At 40.8% G+C, this 26,185-nt stretch overlaps 1 protein-coding gene across 2 annotated transcripts in view; it reads left to right on the top strand.

Annotated features, from left to right (window-relative positions):
- The first annotated feature begins 369 nt into the window (after positions 1-369).
- The window catches only part of GSK3B (glycogen synthase kinase 3 beta), a 143,919-nt gene continuing 118,103 nt past the window's right edge, over positions 370-26,185 (top strand). For both annotated transcript variants that reach the window (XM_063394059.1, XM_063394060.1), the window contains exon 1: positions 370-502. In XM_063394059.1, coding sequence (XP_063250129.1) covers positions 415-502 — 88 coding nt within the window. In that variant the 5' untranslated portion in view covers positions 370-414. The remainder of the gene's footprint in view (positions 503-26,185) is intronic.

A 26,185-nucleotide genomic window follows, 5' to 3' on the forward strand; every position in this document is an offset into this window, starting at 1 on the left:
GGCGGCGGGATCGGAGGAGCCGGGCCGCGAGCCTCCGCCCCATGTGACTGGCGCCCGGGGTGGGGGCAGCGAGGCCCAGCGAACCCCCCTCGCTCGGGAGCGGCGCCGGGGGGAGGCGGCTCTCGGACCCACCGGCGCGGCCGGGAAGGATGGTCGTGTGAGGAACGGGCGGCGTGAGGAGGAGCAGGAGGAGGCAAGAGAAGAAGAAGCAGCCGCCGGCCGACAGAGACCGAGAGGGGAGGGGGCTTCCCCGGGGGGGGAAGGGGGGGTCCCGGCGTTTCATGTGGCGCGTCCCACCCGTCTCCTGCAGCTGAGCGAGCGAGGGAGCGGCAGGCGGGCCCGCCGGGGCGAGGCGGAGGGCGAAGGCAGGAAGAGGAGAGAGGTGATCGCCGTTGGGGCAGAGCGGGAGAGACCATGTCCGGGCGGCCCAGGACCACCTCCTTCGCGGAGAGCTGCAAGCCGGTGCAGCAGCCCTCGGCCTTCGGCAGCATGAAAGTCAGCCGTGAGTATCCTGGCCCCCTCGGGTGGGGGGTGAGGGCCTGGGAGGCTGCCCCCGCCCTTCGCCCGGGCGGGGAGCGGCCAAGGGAGCCTGGCCCCAGCCCCGGCCTCGGCAGCTCCTTTCTCTCCCCTTCCCCCCCCATTAACCTTGAATAGGCGCACGCCGCCGCTCCGTGCGGGGCCTGCTGGACGGAAAATCCCGGTGGGTTTGTCCTCGTCCTTAGCTCCTGGTCGCTGCCAGCGGCCTCTGGCTCATTAAAAAGCCATTTTCCCCTCTTTGTGAAACGGATTGGGAGCTCCGTAGCCCGTATTTCCTTTTCATTCCCCCCCTCCTCCCACCGAAAGGAGGAAACGAATTGCGGGCACACAGGTATGACCGTGACATTCACGTTCATTATGTGTTTTTTTGAGGTTTTTTTAAGGACTCCTGGCTGTGAAGGGGAGAGAGCATGGAAGGTTTTTCCATGCACCCGTAGATCGGGTGTGAGCACCTTTTAGTCCAGCCCATATTAAAAAAAAAAAAAAAAAAAAAAGGAGGGGGAGGGGAGCTTACAAAAGGTGTCTCTAATATCCTCCAGGCTCTGGTAAAATGCTCAGAAGGCATAAGAAAATGCTTATTTTGAAATAACTACTCCACGGACTCACATGTCAAGCTTGGCATTCCGTTTCCAATTTTCTGATCAGAGGAATATTTTTAAGAATGAGGCCTGTGCTTTATTCTGCACAGACATGTTAGAAATCGTGCTTAATGTGTGCCCATTCTTCGTATTCTACCCATTGGGGGTAGCTGGTTTATGGGAATATGAATTAAACCTGAACAGATGTACAGTGGTGATACAAAAAGGCCCAGTTCTGAGTTGCTGTAGATCAGCTATGTGCTTATCATATGGATTTTCTTTACTCCTAATTTGAATATGTTCACATTAAGAACTGAATTGTTCTTCCAGATTCATGTGAACAGTGTAGTTTTTAGAAATATATTCTTTTTTTCTTACGGAAATGCAGGATGACATCTTTATGGGACCAGGAATGCTCATATGCATTCCCATTCGATTGATCTATTTGATATTCGTGTAAAGCCACACCTGACATGGCTCTGTGGGTGCATGCCTGCATCCATCGAAGGGGCTTGTGTGTATCATGCCAAGGCACTGGGAGATTTGCAGCTTTTTTGACAGATGAGAAATCTTGGTTTCTTTTTTGCACCGAAATGTCTTCCGCTGTGGTTGAAGCCTTGAAGAGAGCATTTGGCTCAGGGGCTGTAGTCCACCTTGTATCTGCATGATCAGTGTGCCAGCAGCACCAAAAACCATGGGTGCAGTTAACCCATCTTAGCAGCACGACAGCGTAGGTTTGATCAGGTCCAGCATTCGTATTTATCAAGGATTATTGATCTGTATGGAGGAGAACTGGGTGACTCCATTTTAATTTACTGGCTTACTTTACGTGCCTGTGGAACGGAAAGCAGGTCTTGTTGATCAGTATTTCTGCAGGTGGCTGTCTAAACCAAGCGAGACCTCAACCTGTCATACTCACCAACTAAATTTCCCTGATTCAGGCTCTACAGCTTGATTCTTGAAAGGTCATCGATGCTCCTTTCCCGTTTATTTGAGGTCAAAGACTAGACAGATGCTTGCCTGTGAAGAGGGTGCTAACTGATGCAGACTAACAAGTTTGCAAATATGATTCAATCCCAAGTGTATAACACTGAGGGAGAAACAAAGGCCGTAACATAAAGCGCATGCACTTGTGATAACCCCCCCAGTCGCTCTAGTCATGTGCTCCTGGTCCTTCTGCTGTCTGGAAAAAAATGTCAGAACAAAGCAAGAGAACCACATTCAAGGATTCTGTGGGAAGTGCAGTTTCTATTTTCAGTTAATCCAGCCGTGTAAGACAGCCTGGGAAGTTAACTTTTTTTTTTTTTTTCTTTTTTTTTTTTTTTTTTTCTTTTCTGTTCAAGTCAGAAAAATTCCAAGGTGTCAAAAAGGGTTTTATTTTTCTGGTTAGCAGAGTTTTGGTAACATCTTAGCACATGTTGTAGCAAGCTGTGTATTGCCAGTGTGGTGAACAGAGTTAGGTCGGCTCTTTCATTTTGATATGTATTTATAGGCTGATACTTAGTTACATTCTCAGCCTGTTTGAGTGAAAGCTAAGACAAAAGAGGCCTTGTGAGGAAGGTGAAAAATTGATGGATTGGTGTCTTCTGAGTGTCTGGGACATCTTTAGTGCCTCTGTCTCAGTGTGGGTCTTTTGGAAGCAAAACCTGACTTGTTTGATGTGAGCTTTTTAGCTCTCATTTGTAAGGAGGGGTGAAATCAAATGATGAAGTCACTCTTGCCGTGATACCTCTTATTTCTCCTGGCTGAGCGCTGCAACAGTTACCTAGGAAGGACAGATCTAAGAGATGAGAAAAGGGTTAATAAAATACTGGAGGGCCGTTCATTGTTCCTTGTGTTTCCTGGGAGGAGCAGAACTAGAACCGTACTGTGATTGATCCTCTTCTCAAGGTATATGGGGAGGAAAGAGTGAGCAAGGATTTTTCATCTCTTTGCTGTGCAATTTATTAGATTGAATTTATGATACTTTGTTCTCAAGTTGGTAACTGAATCAAGCCTTGAATGGAAGGATGGGAGATTACCAGCAGCTGCTTCTCCTTTGGCTGTTGCCAAAGATGACTTCTCATGCATGCTGCTCTCGCTGCTCTCTCAGGGATGTTACAAGGGTTTTAGCATCTCTGCAACAGTAGGAACCCTGTGGCCTTCATGGGTCTCTTTCAAGCCGTACATCTATCTTCTGAAATCTGACTGTTTTTATTTCTCTATGTATGTTTTGGTGGTTGTGAAATCACTCAAGCACATGGATTTCTACATTGAAATAGTTCTCAGCTAGGGTATTCTTTGTGTGGGTCTGTGTTGCTGAGTTTGTAAGCTTTCCCTGAACAACAAAAAAAAAAAGATCACTTAACACTCCTTGTGTTAAGCCTGTCCCTCAAAAGGAGAGAGCTAAGCTTCCAGTTTTCCACTTGCTGATACTATCAACCTTCTCATTATAGTATGAGAAGAGATAGGAGCTGGAAGTTTTCTTTAGTTCTTCACCTGGTTAGGCCGCTCCGCTAACTAGGTGGCCTTGCACTGCTTAGGGATGTACCTTGTTTTTCAAATGGGACAAAAATAATCCTGAAATATGAAGGGTAGTCATGCAACACATGACCAAACATATTAGTTTAAAAATAGAAGTCTCAAAGTTTGCAGGTTGAGAATTTTCATCTAATGACTGTAGAATTGATTTTTTTTTCTCTGAGCTGCTGGGAAATAAGTGTTTCAAGTAACACGGAGTCCTCGCAGACAGCAGTACTTAGTGTAACTGTGGCCAATTGTCTTGATGGTCTGCAGTAAATAATGTCTTGGCTAACACTTGCCGTGAAGAGTTTTTTGCTCCATGTGTGAGTGTCATGGGTCTGTAATTGGTTATGCAGGATTTATCAACTTGGAGGGTGAGGAAGGCAATTTTATTTGCTTTAACTAATTCTGATGTTGACCACATACTCTTGGTTGCAAAATCTAAAGGACAATCTTGTAATAATTCATTTTGGACTCTGTGGAAGAATGTTACAGTGGTGCCAAACTTGGGGTTTGTTGAAGTTTTTCTTTTCTTCTTAGATTCACTGGGTTTTTTCTGTGTTGTAAAATCTCCTGAAAGCACAATAGCTTGGTAAGCCTATGTAGCTGTTATTGTTCACACAGATCATGGTGGCTCTTTAAAAGTGGTTCATGAAGGAATAAAGTCTGCAAGTTTGTTGCTCTCTTGGTGGCTATTCCACAAGCCGCTCCATAGAAGTGGCTGCTTTTTAGGTAGCAGAAGTGTCCAGTTCAGTTTAATGCTGTGTGGTGTCCAGGTAGGTGTGTGAGAAGAGCCTTGGAAAAGGCACCCTGGGTGCCTTCAGCGAGAGGGAATGAGTGGGGCTGTTGAAACTGGCGAAACGATTGAGATAAAACCACCTGGTGTTTCTCAACACACTTAGGGTAGGGCCCTCTCTATTGCTTTGATAGCAGTTTCTGCGTAATTGGTTTCTGAAACTGAAAGCCGCCCATCCTGCTTTCCTTGCTGGAGAGAGGGAAATCACTCCCTTCCAGAAGCCTGCTGAGCGTTATGTGTCTGGCCGTCGCTCATCCTAGCCCTGTCCAGCTTTCTGATTGCTGCTGGGTGAGCAGCTTTCCTCATTCCTAGACTGGAAAAAATGCACTGAGGGGGTCAGCTAATGAACGTGTGTGCTTGAGTGGAAAGTGTTTCATGTTACAGTGCCCCAAAGTTGTGCCTTGCAGTCTGAAAAGGAATAGAACTGTCTGCTGTACCTAATTCTGATGCTGACAGACTCTTTCCTCTTTATTCATACCATTAACTAGTTGAGCATTCCATTTCTGTTCTGCACATTTCCTCTTCCCTGCACTGCTTCTTGGGGGTGATCCCCTCTTGTATTACCTCTTGATTCACCTTCTGTATTTCCTAGCAATATTGGAACTGTCTTGTTCACCTGTTTGCACAGCTGTGGCTTATGGAGTGTGTCCCTTGCCTGTGTGCATCCTGCCTCTGAAAGTTGTTGCATCACTTCATCTGTTAACTTGATAGGGCCTTGTAGGTATCACAAGCAGTGGCAGGAAGATGAGAAAAGCTGAAGTCTGCCCCTCAGCCTGAAGAGTTTTCCTCTATTGCCCCAAGAGAGTTCTTTAATTTTCTTGTATTCTATCTTTAAGAGCTGTTTTAGATAAAATATAAAGGAATTTTCCAATATTGCAGTTCAGTTTACTCATCACAGATCTTCACAATGATATGAATCTGTGGGATGCTGGCTGTTGCTGTTCCCTCACCCCGTGCTGTCTCTTGGACTGGATGGATGGGTGAAGAAGATTCTGACAGTCTACAGGGTATCTGTGTGCAAAAAGCCTGCAGTTAAAGCTTTGTGCTGCAATCAGCTGTAGCATTTTCTGAAATGAATTAATACTAAACTCCTTGGTTATTTGAACATAGTAACTAAACTGTGCCAGTTGCTTGGAGAACACTTGAAGCCTCTTGGTTCAAGCTATTGGAGTATTTTTGTTTTAAATGACTGAGTCCGATTTTAGATTGAAAAGTCTGTTAGCTCTGGATTTCCAGAAATTTCTGTAGACAACTTAAAACTTGAATATTTTTCTGGAGTTCTCTCCCTTTTGATTTTGTTAAAAAAAAAATTAAATATTAACTTTACTCTGAGGACTTTTAGTCACCCATAACTAGTGTGGGAAGTGCTAAAGTGGCTGTCTCCTGCAGCAGCAGTATGGCTGGTGGAGTTACTTGGCTGCTTTCTGAATTTAATGAGCAGCCTTGAAAGACAAACAAAACTTAAAGTTAAGCAACTAGAAAAAGGAGATTATTGGAAGTTTGAATGCCTCACAGGGATACCTAAGTTCATGCGAAATTCAAAAAATTGTCATTTCAGAACTCCTTTCAGAAAGAAATGCATGAATAGATGGTCTTCTATTTATGTATGTTGAAAACAAATGGCAATTACAGCATTTACAGTGTGACAAGAAAAGATACTCTTTCAGCCATAGAAGCTCAAAACCCTTAGTGTGCTGTACAGGTCACACCCGCTTTCTTCAGATGCAAAACCAGAAACGCCCTTGTCACTTCTCGTCCCCATAGAGATTGTTTCAAAGGTGCTGCATGCTGCCATTGGGGGAGGTGGAAGTTCGGAGGCCTCATGGTCTATGCCACTCGATATTTTTTGAATTGATTTAAAATGTAACCCCCTGAGCGCTCTGTGGCAGTCTGATCTTGAGGTGAGATAGGTGTGAGATGTGGTAGCCACATGCAGGCCTGTGAGAAATGGCCACAACATCATAGTCATGCTCAGACAACTGTTCCCGCTTAGTGCTGCTGTATCTCATTAAACAGAAGCCTAAAATGAATCTCCACCTGAAGCTTCTGCAAACTGGATTTAGATAACAGTGATTTGCTTTCACTACCTCTTCGGAATCCTTCCTGCCTTTGTAGGTAATAGCCTGCTATACCATGGAGAGAGGGGCATTATTTAGGTGTTTTCCATGAAAATGGTGCATGTTTGACTCAATCCTGTATCCTATAGGTGTTGCTGTGTGATCTTTTGTCAGGGCAGTAGGAGAGGTGAGATAATGGTATTTCAATAGAAATCCATGTTGGAGACCTTTCTGAAAGCAGTCCTGTATCACTCTCTGAGAACTGTCAAAAATGTGGATGCCCAGAAGTCATACTGCTGTGCCTCTAAAAAAAGTGGATAGTGATTTTTCTTGTATGTTCAGTGCTATCAAAAAATCTTTTCATTAGGTGCTCTTGCCACAGATGACTTGTCTGTTGTTCAGAAAAGGAAATAAAGCAAAGCAGTTCACTCTGTACTTTTATCTCTTGCAGACAGGAAGTAGATCTAAGCATTTAAGGCAATTTGTGTTCTCATCTAGTCTGTCTTATAATGGAAGAAAGGAAGGTGGTAAGATAGCTTGTCAATGTCAAGAACTCTGGTCTTTTTTTTTTTTTTTTTAAACAAAAGCCGTACAGCAACAGCTCCTTCGGAAGGGACAGCTCTAGTCCTTGCCAGGAGCTTTGGTGTGTCTCTGTAGCAGGGACTGTGTGTCTTCTGGCTTCGCCTCAGTGCCAGTGCTTCCTGCACAGTGACAGTGGGCTGCCAGTTATCTTCTATGTTGATTAATTTCTAGATGATCTCCAGGGTTTCTGTGTAGGTGATCCAGTGTCAGGCTACCTGAAATATCAGTGCTCTGCAGTGGGCCTTGGTGCCTGCCACAGGAAATTCACTTCAGCTTGCACAGAAGGGAGAACACACAACTCAGGAAAATACAGCTCTATAGCTTTGTCATATGTCTGAATAGGGCTGAGTGTCTCTTTCTTTGAAGAGTATAATGACCAGTGTAGCATTGGTGAAAATATTTTTGTGTCTGGAAAATGTCACTTAAACTTGATATATGACAAAAATGTGTAGTGATATAGTTACATCGCTTGACGTGTCTTTTCAGGCAGCTGGACTGCGTTGGAGAAACATGTTAGTAGATGATCATAATAAGAGACCTGCTGATCAAAAGGAAAAGGGAGGATAACTCATTGATGCCACTGGATAAGCAATGCTGTGGAGGGTATATAGGACTTAGAAATACTGGTCCTGCACTGTGCTGTTGTATGTGCATGAGGATAAAAGGAGTGCAGCTGCAAAAATTGCCAGTCTTTTGGGTTAGAGCACTTAGAAGGAGAAAAGTTGGCTGTTGGCTCTGAAATTATAACCAGGAGGGAAACAGCAGCTGAATTTTTCCAACCAAGGCAGACTTCTTACAGCCACATCATCTCTTTTGACTTTTTTAGTAGAAATATAATTCTTGTCAGATACAAACCCTGTAGTTGATAGTAATCTCTTTTGCCAGGAATGCAGGCAATTGTTTAATTTTCAGACAGGCCAAGAATATGTTTTGCAGAAAGATAAACTGTGACTGTTGCTGCAGAGAAGAATTTGATTTTTATTGCTGTGTGGAAAGAGGAAATCATTTAGTCACAGTTGATAGTGCCAATCTGGTTTTTTTTGATTCACACCCTCCTGTAAACATTTACATAGCGCACACAATGCTATTTGTACCCCATCTCATCTGCTTGGTTGTTTTGAGCATCTATTTAAAAAAAGTAGCACAATGAATTGACCTGTGTGAGTGGGTTTCCTAGAGGGAGAAAAGGGTCATAAATTCATCAGCCTGAATAAACTGAATATTTGGTTGTTGGCCAAGTAAACGTGAATCATTTGGCGCAGATCTGTATCCCCATGAATGAAGCCCATAGCCATAAATGCATTTCCTCAATTTGTGGGGCTCAGTATCAGCATCAGAAAAAATGTTTTGTGCCTTACTTAGAGAATGAAAGCTTTCTGGCAGGGCCGTCTCTCTGCAGGTGAGTAGATGGAATGTTTCATTTTCTTTATATATACAATTGCTCTATTGAAACCTAAAGAAGCGAAAAATGGTGTTGTCCTTGAGAAGAATGGATCTGTTGTGCATTCCACTCTTGCCATCTTGTGATTGTGTGCACTGCCTTGGGAGCCATGGGTATGTGTAGTCATACGCCATAGCAGTTGCAAGTTAATGTTTTTTTCTTTGTTCCTCAAAGAATAGAACCTTCCTGATCAAGTTCCAGTTTTAGAGACTTTGGAATAGATTTACCAATATGTTTTAGTAACCACAATGGATTGCAGAGCTGATCTGAGAGCTGGGGAAATGTTTTAGAGGCCCATGGAAAGCTAGTTGGCTCCTTTCTGTTTGTCTGGGTTTTCTAGTGGAACATCTGTTGAGTGTAATAGAGACAAAAGCATAAGGTTTGCCTGGAGTGGGAGAACTTTACTATTCCAGAAATTGTGGATCCAAACTTCAGATGGTATTGGTCAGTGAGAGGGCAGGGAAAGCTTTAATTGCAACTCCCAAAGAAAAATGACTCAGTTTTAGATTGAGGTGAACTTTAAACTTGCTCTTCCTTGATGAGTGCAGTGGGCATGGGTTGGTTTGGGATTGTTAGAGGTTCTCGTTTGAGTGACACGGGGATGGCAGCTGGGTTCCATGGACTCCTCACGTGTGCCGGTGAGGCTCACCAGCAGGAATGGCTGGATGCCCCTCGAGCAATCAGAGCATGTTGCAGAAATGTATTGGCCTTAATGGAAGATCTTAGGGGAATGAATGATGTCAGATCTGCAAGTCTCTTCTGGTATGTGATAGATTGGACTTCAGCGGACTGAAGCATCCCTTCAGCTAGAGTAGCTGGCTTTCAGTGTCCATGAAAGCTGACAAGGTTCAGGCATGACAAGTGCCATGGGATCTCTGACAGCAAAAGAACGGTGGCTGTTTTCCCAGGTGGCACATTTGAAATGCCTGTGGGATTTTGGAGACAGGTAGAGATATTCATGAGGCAACAAGCAGCATTTTCTGTTTGGTGTCAATGCCTTGGCTTTAAGCAATAGCTTGTGGATTGATTTTTTTTCTCTAATAACCTGGGTTATTTTTTTCAATGGTAATATTTGAGCAATTCATGATTGACTGTAAATATTTGTTACAGTGGCCCAACTCTAAAAGGAAGTAGTGCAGAAATGTTTATGCTGTATCCTTAACTTTTAGTAAGTATATTTCAGAAATATTTACTGAAACAATGACTTGCCTGCATTTCAAAATATGTGGTGAAAGCTTAATTTTTATTCTTACGTTGTGGCATAATTGCAAACTGTAATTTTTTTCTGGAGTTAGTTTAAAACATATAGTATCTGCATATGCCTTTTAGGTTTTTTAGTTTATTCAGGCATTGTGGGGTGCGATTTTTTGTTTATTTTGTCCTTTTTTCTTTTAAGTGAAGAGCAAGTGAAATTATGAAGGAGTTCCTGTCAGACTATTTCAAAATTGGTAGATTCTAACAGAAAAATAATGTTAAATTGTCTCTAGCAGCTCCTTTTGCTCTATTACTTTTTGCTTGTATTTGAGTGTAGAGAGGCACACACATATGCATGGTCAGAAATATGATACGGAGGGGAGGAGATAATCTAGGGTTCTGAGATCTGGAATCTAAACCTAGGCCATGTGTGAAGGCTTCTGGTCTAAAGCATCTACAGACTGCTCTACATGTCTGATTGCAAAAGTTTATCTTTACATGCAGAGGTGCTCATGGTACTCTTGTCTGAGTATGTGGGCTGACTGGTAAGGTGTAGGTTTTAACTTGCTTGCTCTGGTTACTCACACTTCCTGTGCAATCTTCTGTGCTGTGGTGCTTTCTCCTCCCGCAGTGTTCCTGTGCACTGCTGTGCTCCCAGTGAGGTTCCAAAGCTGTGGTGCACTGGGGTTTGCTGCAGGGGTGAGCAGCCCTCACCTAGTCCTTTACAGGGCACCTCACACCCTTCAGACTAAAGATATGATAGTGGGGGGAAATCCCCAAAGCCAAGGCTGCTAAGGGTGGCTTCTCTGTCTGGTGTGGAAAATATTTTTCTGGGAAATATGAGGAGGAAGTGTATGGAAAACATATCCATAGCCCGTTAAATTGTAGAACCGATGCAGGGTGTTTGTGAAGTGAGGAGAACAGCAAGTTGATGGGTGGGACAGCTTTCTCAAAGACTTCTGTACATAGGCTATTACAGTTTTGCTTTGAGACTAGATGCAAGGTTTTATGACTGTATTTGAAAGCTCTGTGATTCCTAAGTATAGTAGAGAATAAAGGCAAGTATTTCTGAAAATTCAGGTAATGTCCAGGATTTTGTCAGGAAAAGTGATTAATAAAGGGGTAGGGAATTTATCTGGTTGAAGAGGAATAATTAGCTTTCGTCTGACACTGAAGAGAGCAGATGTTCCTGAACTCCTGGAGTTTGTTCGTGTAAATCCATTGAATTTCTCTGGACATCTCTTCTGCTGTTTAACTTTGATTTCTTGTTTTGTCTGTGTTAGTATGAAACCATCTCATACTTAGGAAACCTCCAGTGAGTCAAATAGTGGTTATTTGAACAGATTTGTTTTCTACAACTTCTTCAACCCTAACTTGGAGTTATTCTGTGTGTGGAAACAGCTTTGCCATATATGATAGTAGTTTTTGTGCTTAGGTGGAAACTAAGTCATTAAACATTAAATATACAACTAGCTCAAAGTACTTTTCCCCCATTTTAAAATGAAGATACAATGAGCTAGTGCAATAATTCTAGCATTCTACCAGATTTGTAAATTATATCTGGAATGTTCTCCCTTGTTAAATGTACCTCTTCAGATGTCTAGGGGTAGACTTTATAGAGTGTAACTCTTCAAATGTGAAAAATGGAGTGAAACTATGTGACATTATTGGAAGCTGGGCAGTCTGACTTGGGAGTTGGTGTTCCTATAAGGTTCAAGAGTGTATTTTCTTCTGTAGGACACAGAAAAGTAGGCTGGTGCAGTTATGAATCACTTTTGCTTCAACTTGGCATAGATTTAAGAAAAAAATACTCTTTTGTACTACTAGCATAAATAGCTGTAAACCTCCAGAAGCTGTTTGAAAATGCCCTTTTAAAAAATATGGTGCTCTTCAGATTCTTACAAAGTGACCCATCCCATGGCTGGTCTTTGAAGAAAAGGATATGTCGACCATATAAATGAAACCTCTTAAAAGGAGATCAACCATGGATTGTGCTGATAAATGGAGTCAGCTATGTGGCATGAAAGTGCTTGTTTAAAAACACATCATTCACTAAAACCTTCAGATGTCTACTTTTATGGAATACTGTTAATTTTTTTTCCTCCAGTAATTTTATTGCTGCATCATTTTCATTTCTTTGGCTTTACACAGCTGAGAACTCTTAGTTCCCTTAAACTGATGTTGGATATGGGCAACAACATGCAGTGCTGGAGAACTGTGTAATTTATTGTTAGGTAAAATTACTGAATGTGCTTAAAATAGATGGTATTATATATACATAATTCAAGGCAAATGTCTATATTCATGCCTCCTGTTAATGGCTTGGATGTTATTCTTTTAGGTGTTTCCTTACGGCAGCTGTCAAAGACAGGAGAGTGGATTAGGCAATGCCTTGATCTGACCCAGTGTGTCTGTTCTTACAAATGACATGTTTATATTGTATATGCTCACTTTCACAGTGTTAACTATTTTATGTATCATGGCAGAAAAGATGACTTCCGTTTGTCTAAGAAGGGGTCTGCAGTCATTATAAAATAAATGTTCTTTGAAGTCAGGATTCGTGTCAAACCAGAAGGATGTGCAGAATCAGGACCTCTGCTGTTTTGTTTAGTGTAGTAGTAATGGGTTTTTTTTGTAACTGATATAAGTAGAATTTCTAGACTTGTGGATTGCACTATCAGAGGCGCTCCTAAGATTAAGGAGCACGTGTTCAAAATTATCTTATGCAAGTGGTAGCCTAGAGTACGATGAAATGTAGGAGGGGCTGATGTCATCTGTTATTTTTCAGTAAGGTTTGACTGTGCTGATAACAGGTTTGGGGGTAACTGGGACAGATTCTTCTCTGCAGGAGATCTGCAGAGAAGAATCTGGAGTCAGATACTTGCACAGTGGCCATGAGGCAACCAAAACTGGAGAACCAGCAAATCTTTTATGGGATGTATTGATGGCAGTGTCATGTAATATTCATGGACTTAGCCTTCCGACTTCTTGGCATGCTAGGGAGCTAAAGTACAGCGCCTTGTTTTGGTATTGTACTGGGAGAAGAATAGTTACAGGTAAAGGAAAATGGTCAGAGGTCTAAAAGAAGTGCTTTAGGAAAAACTGAAAACATTTTGGATGATTTTTTTTTAGAGGAGGCGGAAGGGAGATTTCTTTTAATAATGTTCTTTCAATACATAAAAGATAGCTGGAAAGAAATGACAGAGCTGTTGTCTTCCATCCTGGAGTTGAAACTATTTGTGAGCTTAAACTGTAGCAAACACTTATTAAGCTAGTTGGGTCAACTCTTAAGAACAGGAGCACTGGAACAGATTAGGAAGGCTGTCAGATTCCCAGTAGTGCCTGTTTGAAAAATGAAGATGCTTGCCAGGTGGTTTATATATAGAAGTTGGGAGAGGTTTTAATTAAGACAGCCTGTAGTCCCTTATGATATTACTTTATGTCATTCCAGTTATTTCTGCATGGTCTTGGGATGAATTTCAGTTACAGCACACTGATCTTCTTGCTTCTCCCCTTGGGATGAGGTAGCCTTGTGTTACTGGCAGCTTGCTGGCAGTTAGTGGATGTGGAGATAAGGATTTGTGAAACGGGCCACAACTTGAACACTTCAAAGCAAGGTAGATTGTCTTAGAGAGGTCACCTAGTCCAGTCCCCCTGCAATGAGCAGGGGCAACTTCAGCCACATCAGGTTGCTCAGAGTCCTGTCCAATCTGACTTTGGAAGTTTCTAGAAATGGGGAATCCACCACCTTTCTGTTCCAGTGTTTCACCATTGCAAAAACAAACAAACAAACAAACAAAACCCAAAACCCAAGAAAACTAAAAAAAACCCACCAAAAAAACACCCACACCAACCCAAACAAACAAACAAAAAAAACCCCTCAAAAAACAAGAAGGAAAGAAACCAAACCAAAAAACCACCACCACCAAAAAAAAACCCCAAACAATAAAACCAAACATCAAACTTTCTAATATCTAGACTCATAGAGCTTCCTTAGTGTTGGATTTTAGGTAAATGTACTGTATTTGGAAAAGCAGTCAGAGAATATTTTTAATTGGAGGTTTAAATCTGCTCTGAATTTCATTTTTTTGTACAAGTTTTATTGAAATGAAAGCTTGCTCTGTGGCAGTCCTGTACTGCAGTTGAGAACCACAGACATTCTGTGAGCAATTTCTAGATCTTGCTTCGTGTGGGTCCTGAGAAAGGCAATACTTTCCTTCAGTTTTTCATCCTGTGGTTCTTGCTTCAACACAAATGAATTTAGCACAAGTCAAGAACTGCTCAGAGCTTCAGGCAGAGATCAGGACCAAACTGCACGGGCTGCATAGGTACCAAGCTCATGTTAGGGGGGTCTATCTGCTCCAAACAACTTAGAGTGTATTGTAATGCCAGTGCCAGAAGAATATTCATCCATTAATATGTAGCTACTGTCTATTCACAGCAGTTGCTTTAGTTTTAATTTACTAAAGGGATAAGTGTTTGAAGATTGCGTGTAGAAACCAGATGTTGCATAGCACACGAACCAAAAAAGAAAACACATTCTTGGTCTTGTACATTTGTGGAGTGTAGATAGTTGTTATATTATTTTCATTTCATTCATTCAAAATTCAAAGATTTGAAGAGGATCTTAAAGTGTTGCCTTTTGTCACTTTATTATCTAAATTTTTAGGGATTTTAATTGACTTATATGTGGCTTTCTGGTAAGTAAGGTGGATGTGTGAAACTGTTAAGTCTAGAACTGTCACATGAGAAACCATAAAGATGCTTAAGAGCAGAAATGATTGTCTGTACCAGTACATGGTTTCTCTTTTGATGCAGAGACTAACTAGAACTAAACAAATGCTTTTTCTGTGCCTTGCAAAGCTGTAGTGTTATTTTGTACATTTGAAGTTACTGTGAAAGGTTGGAATCCTGAACTGTAAATATAACTGAATTGTAAGAGTCTGTTGAGTCCTTTCTTCCATATTCCATGTGATTTTGAATGTGGAAAGTTGATAGATGTCAAATTAGTGTTTTTGCCTTTTATTCTGCTCAAATAAAAGAGAAGAAATGATAACTCACTAACCTTATGCCAAAGTCCTCCTAAGGTACAGTAGTAGTCCTAAATGCCTTCAATTTTTCCATTGGAAATCTGTGGCTGATGGAAGGATTGGAAGGTTGACTGTAGGAGAGGCTCTTGCTGGAGACGGTCATACTTCGTTCCCAGGCAGTGCTTGGCTTGAGGCTGTACTTCAGTGTTTGATCTGACTTCAACATGCACAAAATAGTCCCATCTCTTAGAGGGCTTAGACTGCCGGGGCGTACAGTTCTTTTTTTATCTGCAGCTGTCATTATCTGAATGATGGAAGAGTTTACAACTTGTGTATTTTGGAAAACTTGTTCCCCTTCCCTGTTGATAGCTGTGAGAGACTGGGATGCTTCTGCTGACATTCTTCAGCTTTAGTGCTGTGACAGCAACAAGAAGTCAACAAAGTAACCTGACATCAGAAAAGACAGCAAGGCAAGAAGTAAGGTAGAGCCTAGGCAAGTGGTCGTTTTGCGTTATAGGAACCATTCAGATGGAGTTTTCTGAAAATCAAGCTTCAAAGTAAATAATAACAATAAAATGAAATGCTTCAATTCTTTCTCTTCCCTGAACTTGGTTGTGAGTTTAGGCTGCATTAGAGTATGAGGCAGTTGATGAGCTAACTGAAATTTTAAGTTAATGCAGTTCTTATCATTGAAGTACCTTTCTCATGAGGAGGAAATGGAGAAAAGTACTGATTCTTCCCCTTCCATATTTGTAAAATACTAGTAACTTGTCTTTGTGTTTAAAGTCTCCTCTGGCTTCAATGGTCATATGTCACTTTCTTGGTCCTTTATGTTTGTTGTAAAGACTCAGAATCTGTTGAAACTGCAGGAAACCTGAACTCTGGAGTGGAGTTCTCTGGATAACATTGATTTTAATGTTTGCAATGCCAGAGTTTAGCTGATGTTACACTCACAGGAAGGGTATTTTTTTGTGAGTTTCCGTTCTGTACAAATCTGTTTTACAAATACAAGAATGTTTTTTTGAGGGAAAAGAGTAAGTGGAACAGCAAGCTTGAAAATGGATCTGGTTTAAAGAATGCAGCAATGCACCTTTGGTTTCAATAAAGAAAGCAGTGAGAGTTTAAAGTTTCATATCCTACCAATGTCTTAAATACGCCTTTTGAACAGAACTTCTTGGATGCTGTCTTGATACCTTTTTAGAGATGGTGGTAGAAACATATGTAAGTGGGCTAAGTTTCTAGATTTGGACTAAAATTGATGTGCAGATCAGTGGATCCAGCTGGGAAGTTTTTAATTAAGCATACTAATTAAGTCATGTGGTGTACCCAAAAGCAGTGCTTTATTACAGGGGAGAATGGTTTTCTTGGCAGTGAATGGAGGAGAAATACTTTGTTGAGCCACTCTTCTAACTCCTGCCAGTGGGAAGAAAATAGAGTCTAAAGTCCCTCAAGAAAATCTGAGTACAGGAGCAAAATTATTGCTCTTATTTTGCTCCATCTTGCTTTTTTGTGTTTTTAGACAGCCTTTAATATTCTTACTTTTGCCAGTCTGAACAGGAATACTTCAGTGACCATGACTCCAGGTATCTTAGGAATAGCATGCTGTGGAGAACCGATGTGCTGAAAGCCTGGCCAAGTTCTGCACATGGATGCAGACCCATGTGGGTGGGACAGTGAGCAGTATCCTGTCAGGGTGATGAGGGACTGTGGTGGGGGTGCTGCAGTGCAGAAGGGAAATGAGCAGAGTTGGAGCTGCTGCAGCTCAGGATACAGATAGAGGACTAAACACCCACCTGATTCCTTGGACTTCACCAAAGAGGATGCTGAGTCTGAAGCACGAGCTGTCAGGGGAAAGGCAAATCGGAAGGTGAAACTGATGAACTTGGTCTTAACTTTCGCAAAATAGTCAGATGCAAATGATATTTTTTTTCTTTGTAAGTACTGTGAGGGCAGAGTGAGCAAACATTAATTACTGCTTTTACTTCCCTCAAGTACGCTGCCTGTGTAAAAATAACAGCACTGAAGTTACAAAAGGATATATTTTCTGCTGAAATATCTCCATTTTCTGTTCTCCCCACCCAATGGAAAAGATTTTTTAGAATGTCTTTCCTCAAGAAAAACAATGCATCTTAAAGATTTGTCTTGCCTAAGTATATACCCAGGGCTATACAATATAACATCCTCCAAATAGAATTTGCTAGACTTGAGAACCTAGAAGATATTTTTTACTTTTCTAATTATTGTAAGATATATATGAGAAGTTAAAGCGGATCAGTTTTCATGATTTTATAACGCTAGCAACAAACTCAAAAAAACAACCTCAGACATACTGAAGGGGATGTTCTGGCATATATGGAGACATCCTTTGTTGTGGCTTGAAGAGAAAGCCTTGGTTGCTCTTGTTAAAGAACAATTGAGTGCCTTCATCCAGACCACTAAAGTGGCAGGAATGAAGCTAAAGTGAATAAATAGAAACATTCTAATCTAGTTATTAATGAACATGTATGAAATGTTTCTTTGTGGCTAGTATTTACTAGAGCAGCCATGTAACTTTATCAGATGTCTTGACTTGCATTGAGTTTGGGAATTTTCTATACCAGCAGACTTGTTTTTCAATTTTCTGTACAGGTTTGAGACCTGTACAAAAAAGGATTTTTTCTGTAGGATAATATAAATTTTTCTCCTGATTTTTTCCACTAGGAGAAAATAAGTAAAATAAACTCTTCCCTGTATTGAATTTGTCTGATTTGTTCAACTTTTCTGCTATTCTTGAAGAGGCATTAATTTTTTTGCCATTGCCTCTAGCATATTAGGAATGCTCACAGATAATTTAGGGGAATCCACTTCTCATTTTCAAGTCCATGGCTACCAATGTTCTGGTTGTTATCCAAGTTAGAGACTGAATGAGTATTATGCAAGGAACATGTATCACTTAAGTCTAAGTTGCTTTTCGCTGTCACTGTTTGTGCAGCCTGATTTGAACTTGGATTTTTTGATGTTTAGAGGAGAGTCGGTTGTAGTGTCTGACATGAGAGAATGTAGTGACTGGTACTGCATGTTAAAATGTAGTGGAAACCAGGTTGATTTGAAGGTACTATAGGCATGCTTTACCTTCTGAATCTTGGGGTACTACAGTTAATTTTTCTAAGGAATTTCCGAGATAAATGGAGTAATACTGTTAAAACAGCCTTCTGTAAGCCATCAGTGTGACAGCTTGGACTTTTAAATTCAGTGTTTAGAGTATTTATGTACAAATTCAATGTATTGGAGAAAAATGGGGGAGAATATTTAAAAATCATAATTAAGTTTTGATTTTTAATTGGTTGGTTTTTGGAAAGTACATGTCAGGTTTTGTGCAGAACGTTGTTATCACAATTGTAAGCCTTATAAATGAAGGCAGTTAGATAAACTTACTTCTCCATCCAGTTTTTTCTTTAGTAGTCTTTTGTTTGCTTGGGTTTTTTCTTCTTGTTAGTAATAAAGTTTTAAGTGCCTCTTCTTGCTTTTAGTGAAACAATAGATTCTAGATGTAGATGGAAGGGTTCTTTCTCTGATCTTCTTGACCTGTTTTCTCAAAGGATTTTGCGAAGGAAAAAAAATTGAAACCAAACCGGGTTTTGGTCAGAATGCTTCACCTATTTCCACTTACAGTTCTCACAGCCCTGACCTACTAATGGCAAAACCTTTTCTAGAAAGGTTTTTTTTCCAAGGCATTAGGCAAAAATCTTGAACAAGTTAAGATTGTTAGTGCTCAGTGTGGTTTGATTACGAAAATTTGTTTTCTAATGCTTCTGAAGGTGAGGAGGTTCAGCATAATATATGCCGAGACAAGAGCAACAAAAATTAACTTTGGCAGGGTCTTACTCTAATCAAGTGGTGAAGTATCAGTACAGTTTGTGCAGTTTCCAAGCATAGGTAGCCTTGATGAGCTTTTGTTTGGATCATGACTCACTAAACTTTTCTTTATTCCAAGTTCTGTTGGACTTGGATAAAGGTGCACACGAGTGTCTGCTTACCATGTTTTATTTATTTTAATGCAGTGCTGAGATGTGCCAGTTTGTGTTTTTATTATGTATTTTTTCTTCTCTCTGTTGACTCTTCCTGCCATGATTCTTTTGTATTGAAGAACATTTTGGCTAAACTCATGGTGGTTGGTTTTGTTGTGGTTTTTCTTTCTCCAGGTGGCATTTCTTAAATGGATAAGCACAGCTTCAGAGGAATCATTACAAGGAATTTCTGTTGCTGTTACATTCCTTTGGCAACGTGGATCGTGTTGTCCTTGGATGATTGAGCTCAGTGCCTCAGCCAGTGTGGTGGCAGTGTTGTTGCTGGAACAGCACCTGCCTCTGATCCTACAGGATGCTACCCATGAGCACATTGAGCTCTTGCTGTAAATCTGCATGTTCCATGAAAATAACATGCTTTTTTGTTCCCATCGAGTAGTCCAGAGTTGTGTGCACTTTGTTTGTAGCAGAGAAAAAGAAACTGGGATATATAAAAATGAAGCACCAGTTGAATATGCTCTTTGAGGATGTTTCCACTCGCTTGGTTATTGTGAAGCTTCAAGACTGCAGGCAGTGAAATTAATTGTATTTGCAAAGTAATCACTTGATCATTTGAAGTAGCTTGAACACTGCAGGGTTGAGAAGAAGTTTGCTCAACTCTTGGCAGAACCCTGCGAAAACTTCTGTGAAGCCTGGCAAGTGGTGTCTTCTGGTTATGAGGTGTCAGCCTCTTCCAGTGTGTCACATATAGTTTATAACTGGATGTAAAGAGCCTTGAACTTCTAAACTCTGGCTTAAAGGCTTCTTGTTTGTTGTGGGTTTTTATATATATATAAGTTTGGAGGTTTTTTTTTTTTTTTTGGAAAACCAAAATGCTTAGCCTTTTTGATGTAGAACTGTCTGGTTTACTTTACCAAACCTGCAGGTGTAATCTGAGGTGCTGAGGCATTTAAGTTGCTACATATATCTGAGGGTGATGTTCCAGCTTGGAGCGAGGCCATAAAATAACCACAGTTACTATGAAGGTGAGAAATTTTGCATTTGAGTTTTGTGTGTGGCCAACTGTGGCTCTCCTTGGTTTCCTGTGACTGCTAGTACATTTCCTGCTGGTGGCTCCAGAAAGAGGAATTGAGGTAATTTTGTCTGTGTCTGTCTTTCAAATGTGAATGCAACATAAATGATCATCTACACTCTATAAATGGAACTGTTTATTTTGGCCCAATTTTGCAAGTATGCTTTGCTTTTTATTTGTTGAAAGGTAGGCTCTCATTTTGATTTTTACGTAAAAAGTTGTAGCCAAAGAAATAAAAACTAATATTATTGGTTGACAGTTGAAAAAGAAAACCCTTTTAGGTAAGCATTTTATTCTTTGACTAATTTCCAGTAAGAGCTAGCTAGCTGCTTGATCTTGGTTGGAAGCAGTACAGAGCACATGGACTGCCTCCTGCCTTCTGCCTTCAAATCTTGGCCTTTGTGTTTCCTTGTGTGTTCAAACTCATTGTTTTGCCTCCATACTTCTCCCAGTGTACACCCAAATTAGAGTTGTTGTTTCTGGCTGTGATTCAGGGCTCAGAATTTACTGTTTTCCAGAAAAAAATAACATGTTTCTATACAGAATTCCTTGAAATATAATCTGGCTGCAGTTGATTGTTCTGAATATGAGACTAAAACTGTACTTAAATAAAAATGCCTGCCTTCAAAATTTCCTATTTTCCTCTTTTCCCAAGAAAGTATAGTTAGATTGCCAAGCATTCTTCATTGTGGTACAGTATTACTGGAAAAACCAGTGATTCTGGAAGTCAATGATTATCTATAGGATAATAGATTTTTGTTTGATACCTTGGTGTCTGAAGTGATCGCCGTGATTCCTGTTCCGAGGGTTGAAGGGTTTCATGTCTTTCAGTGTAACTCAGAAAGAATGCAAATATATTTGAACTTTATAAACTTTCTTAAACAACCATGATACTGTGATCTCTGGCTCATGTGAAGTATTAGGCTTTTTGAGTCATCTCAGAGGACTCAATTACTTTCCTATTTATAATGTATATCCACTTAAAAACTCTCAGCGTGCAGTGTGCTCAGGGAAAGCCACTGCTAATTTGTTGAGGCATCACTGGATTATTTACACAGCAGAGTGGTTGAATCCTTGCTTTAATGGTAAAAATTGCTATACACTTAAATGTCTGAAATATGATTTTTTTTGTTCTATCTTTAAAAATATATTCAGTATATTTAGCTTCTCTTTAGGAAGCTTTATTCCAGCAAGAAGCAGGGTGAATTTCTGTTACTTTGGAATATTGAAATAATGGTGTACTGAATTTTCTGCTATGGAACGAGTTGTGAAGTATGTATTTATTAGTTTTTAAGAGTTGTTTCTTATGTTGTGGTAATAGCTCTATAGATTACGCCTTTGGAGTTACCAGAGTATTAAACAATTTTCTTTGAGCCTCTGTATGGCAACTACATACCAAATCTAGTTGTTGATAAAATCTTGACTTCTATTCAAGTTCCTGCTTTGTCAGCTCTGTCTCGTGATTTAATTCCCTCTATGTGGAAGTGTGAGGTCCAGAAAAGGTAAAATACACGCTTTTTCTTCAAATAGTTGTCCTATGACATGATGAGTCTTCAATGCAGAACCTGCTTTTCATCTCTAGCATTGCTGTTCAGTAGCTGCAAGCCTTTGCAGAGCCACATTGTTGCTCATTGCCGTGGAGCTGATGGAAATGTGCTCTCTTTTGGCAGAAGGGTTACTTCACTGTGGTGGTACATACTTCGAAGCTGAAGGAGTTTATAAAAGTTGGAAGCTGTGTAGACACCAAACACCTTATTCATAAGTTGTGGAAATTGATGTCTTCTGCAGATGCTCTGGTCTCATGATTTTATTTTTTTCATACAACTGTGCTTTACTTCAGCTGTGACGATGTTATTTCATTGTGGTCAAGCTCTGCTACAGGCAGAGGAGTTGTTGAACTTAGAGATGTTTAGTCTAAAGCAGCTGTTCCTGAATTTGGGTCACCAAATTGATTGTTCAGTGGTTGGCAGGGTGCTGTGTGCTGGGAATGCTCCAGCTCCAGTAAATCTCTACATGGTTACAAACTTTTTTACCTTGTGATAATGATGGGAACTGCTATCCAGTGTTTTGCCTGAGTTCGTGGTAAAATCAGTTTGTGGCGTTGTGGTAGCTTTTTATGTATTCTGGCTTGATTTGATGTTATAGATGGGCAGTGTTGAAGTTTTTAGCTTCCCTGGCTGAGCACGTGCATTTCTGATGAGCAAAAGGCACTAAAGTTTTCTGAGATGCTGTGTTCTGTATGGCATTTCATCCTTTCATTCCATGTGGTGTACATTTTTATACTGGTTTTACAGAAATGATATAACACATATGTGGGATGTATATGATGTGTCTTATCCTAAACTCAATGCATACCAAAGTTGTTAGAATGCTAGGTTTTAGAATTAAAAAGATTAGGTGTTATTCTTTTTTAGTACTTTAATTGACTTAAACCTGCAACATGGCATCTTTATTTAAAAGCAGGTTCCTCTTTCGGTTCATAATTTTTTTCCCTCCATCTGTTCACATGTGCATCTGTAAAACAGAAGATGCAATTTTACCATTTTTTTGGAAGTTGAGGTTCCAAGTCCCTTGTTTTTACAGTTCATGTTCTTGCAGCCAGCCGTCCTGTACATTGTCTTCTGCTGATGGAAGAACTGTTAGTGGAGAAACCCACACCTATTCTTTTTCTCAGATCCTTAATGATGTGGTGTGCCATGTATAGCAAGTTCTTTTGGTAGAAGTCTTAGACATGATATAGGTTGATGACTGAATCAGCAAAGACTGTGATTTGAAGAAGCAATGAGGAGTTCTTTAATAATTTGTTTATGAAATGAGTAGTTGTTCTGATCTGTGTAGACAATGTTCTGCTCAACTATTAGGTGATATCTTTTAACTCTGATTATAAAGCCAGCCTTTTCCTTGTTGAGGAGATAAAGCAGTTCCATTGACCTTGGCTGATCAGGTCAAGGTATATTTAAAGATGAGTTGTGTATATCTAATTTGAAGTGAGAGTATCTGTGTGTAATATATCTTACTTTAATCTTACCTAATTTACTCTTTCCTCAACCCTGTGTAGATGAGACCTTGGGATGTTTTTTGTATTATGATTTGCTAGTTCAGGCAGCTGGTTATGTTGTTAATATAGACCAGGAAGCAAATACTTATTGCATGGGTGCCTCACAAGGTGAGGTATCCAGAATTTAGACGTTCAGAGTAAATTATGCAACATATACATAGGTCTTCAAGTCATCAAGTTGGACAAAACAAGTGTAGTAGATCAAACTGTTAGGCCTAATGAGATGAGACATCAGTGATCAGTCTTATTTTTACTAGAAGTTGAAGACCAGCAAAGAGTCGAAGGTATTGGCAGCTGTCCTCATAACCTAATTTTTCCCCGTACACATTGACTTTTTTTTTCCTTTATTTTTTTCTTTCTTTCTTTCTTTCTTTTTTTCTCTTTTTTCTTCTATTTTCAAATTACCACTGCAGGTGTGGACAGGGCACTTTGGCATTAATGAACCAACATTCAGCTGTAAGTAGAGCTGTAGCTGCCTTGAATTGACCCGAACTGGTGACGTTATCATGTGTGAGTGAGCTCATAGGCACCACCACGCACTTCTAAGAATGTGCCACTGTGGAGTCATTCATAGTTCAGAGTCCTTTCTGTTGAATTTCACATCCTCCTACAGAATGTTTACAGGCAGAAGCAGCAGGGTAAGCAGACAGAAATAGAAAACCAAATTGTCAGTTCTGTAGATCTTGAACACTTTGAAACATGTTGGCTTAGCTTTTGTATGCTTAAAGCAGCAATCTGTTCTAAATGGAAAGGTTAGGAAATTACTTGTTCTGCTTGCTGTCCTCTTGATTAGGAGAAATTGACTTTTTTTTTTTTTGAGGTTTTTTTTCCAAATATTCCCTTGTCTCATTTAGAGCTATTTCCCATTTAGTGATATGTTCAGCTAGAGCATGTGTGAATGCTGATTTCCCAGGCTGTGTGTAGGTTGGTTCCTGCCTGTCTCTGAAGTGTTTTTCCCAGAAAACCTTGAGCACATGTGGGTTGGTGGCTTTGCTGTTGAAATCTGTTAGGTGGCAGTAGAATTAAGAAAATGAAAGTAGTCAGTCCTCAGCAGTTTGGAATTCTCCATAGGGTGTAGAATTGAGCTGGATTGGTCAAGTATCTCTTTAATGTAGATGGGTCTGTTTTAAGTCTGTTCTGCTTTGTTGCAAAAAAAAAAACCAAAAAAAACCACCAAAGATTACTATACCACTTTAGCCATTATGGTTTGGAAATAAGCTCTCATGTTAGTTACATTTATTTATAGCCTCAGATGGTTTTGTAATATTTTTCTGTCTCTATTTATATTATGGCCTGTCATGCATTGATGTAGGTAGCAATTGGTGGCAGAGGTGTCCACTGGTATAAAAAACCGCGTCTGGCTTGCAGTTATAATTCACTTTGCAGTCTGAATATCTACTTCGTACACAAACAGGTGCAAACACGGAATGACTGTACTGCCAAAGACATGGCTCTCACTATTGCAAGTTTCTTAAGAGTGTGTTGTCACGATACAAAAACACGTGGTGTGAGATAGGACGGGTAAAGAAATTTAAATCAAATGTTGGTGGAAACAGCCCTGCAGTCCTTCAAAGCAAAGGTTGAGAAGGTTGTGGGCAGAAGTTTTGTATGGCACAGATTTCTGAGCAGTTGTATTGGGTTTGTGTGGATATGTTTTGGTAGCAGGGATGCTGCAGGGGTGGCTTCTGTGAGAACCTGCCAGAAGCTTCTCCCATGTCCAACAGAGCCGATGCCAGCTGGCTCCAAAACAGACCAGCCAAGGCCATCAGCGCCGGGGATAGGAGCTCTGTGAGGACATTTTTAAGAAGGGCAAAAATACCTGTGCAGTAGGAATGGTAGAGTGGAGTGATAATATGGGACAAGCAGCCCTGCAGACCAAGATCAGTGCAGAAGGTGGTGAGAGGAGGTACTCTGGGTGCTAGAGCAGAGAGTCGCCTGCAGCTGGTGATGAAAACCATGGTGAGGCAGATTGTCCCCACTGAGGTCCATGGGAGAGCAGAGATCCATCTGCAGCTCATGGAGGAACCCATGCTGGAACAGGTTTGCTGTCAGGATTGAGACACATGGGGTACCCACAGTGAAGCAGTTTGTGAAGAGCTGCAGCCTGTGGGCAGTACTGGCATTGGAGAAGTTCATGGAGGACTGTTTGCAGTGAGAGGGACACTGTGCTGGAGCACAGGAAGAGTGTGAAGCCACCTTCTCTGAGGAGGAAGGAATGACAGAGACAACAGGTGATGAACCGACTGCAACCACCATTTGCTGTCTTCCTGCAGTGCTGTGGGGAAGGAGGTAGAGATCATTGGGAGTAAAATTAAGCCCATAAAGAGGGGAAGGTAAGGAGAAGGTGTTTATGAGATTCATTTTTATTTCATATTATCATATTCTGGTTTGATTGGTAATAAATTAAACTAATTTTTCACCAAATCGAGTTTATTATGTCTGTGACAGTAATGGAGGAGTGATCTCTCCCTGTCCATATCTCAGCCTGTCAGCTTTTAGTTATATATTTTCTCTCCCTTGTCCAGCTGAGAAAGGGGAATGATAGAGCAGCTTTAGTAGGCACCTGGTATCCAGCTGGAGTCAATCCACCACAGCAGTGGAAGTAGTGATGCCCCCTTTTCAAGGATTTGCCCAGTCTTATTTATTTATGTGCTGTAACTTGGTGACCTTGGTTTCATCCTCTCACAGGCAGGGAAGGCATGGACCTTGGCTTGTTTGGAGCAGACCATGTTTTTGCTGGTGCCTGGTATGTGTATGCTGATCCCTGCTGCCTGCTGGCTCCCTGCTGCCAACCACGGTGAAAGAGCTGGGGGAGTATTCCTGGTTTGCTGATAGACAGGGGATCCAAAATCCCTGAGACTTCTGCTTTATCAGACTAGGCTGATAATGACCAATGAGGACCAGGTATTTTTGTGGTGAGGAGGAAAAACAGATGGGCAAACTAGTGACCAAATAAGCTTAATTAGCTCAGGGAACCAGTTTAAGAGCAGTGAGGTAACCATGATTCTGAATCTACAGAAAAAAAACAGAGTAGAATACAAACCACAGAAAAGCAGAGATGAACTTTGGTTATAATTTGTCCCTTAAGGCAAAAGTTTAATTTTTTTACCCAACATATCAATTTGCAAGTTGTATTTTAATCCCTATCATTACACTGAGTGCCTTGCAAGCATTTCTTAATGAATCTGTCACAGAACACTGCTTCCTAAAGAAACTGTCTGCCAGAAAGACCGGCTCACCATGTGAGGCTTTCAGTTCAGTCCTGAGGTCTTTCCCAGTTTTCACTTTGCTATCTTTATCCCAGTTTTTAGTTTTACTTTAAGTCATAGGACAG

This window comes from Prinia subflava, chromosome 3 (assembly GCF_021018805.1).
Source record: "Prinia subflava isolate CZ2003 ecotype Zambia chromosome 3, Cam_Psub_1.2, whole genome shotgun sequence".
NCBI classification, from domain to species: domain Eukaryota; kingdom Metazoa; phylum Chordata; class Aves; order Passeriformes; family Cisticolidae; genus Prinia; species Prinia subflava.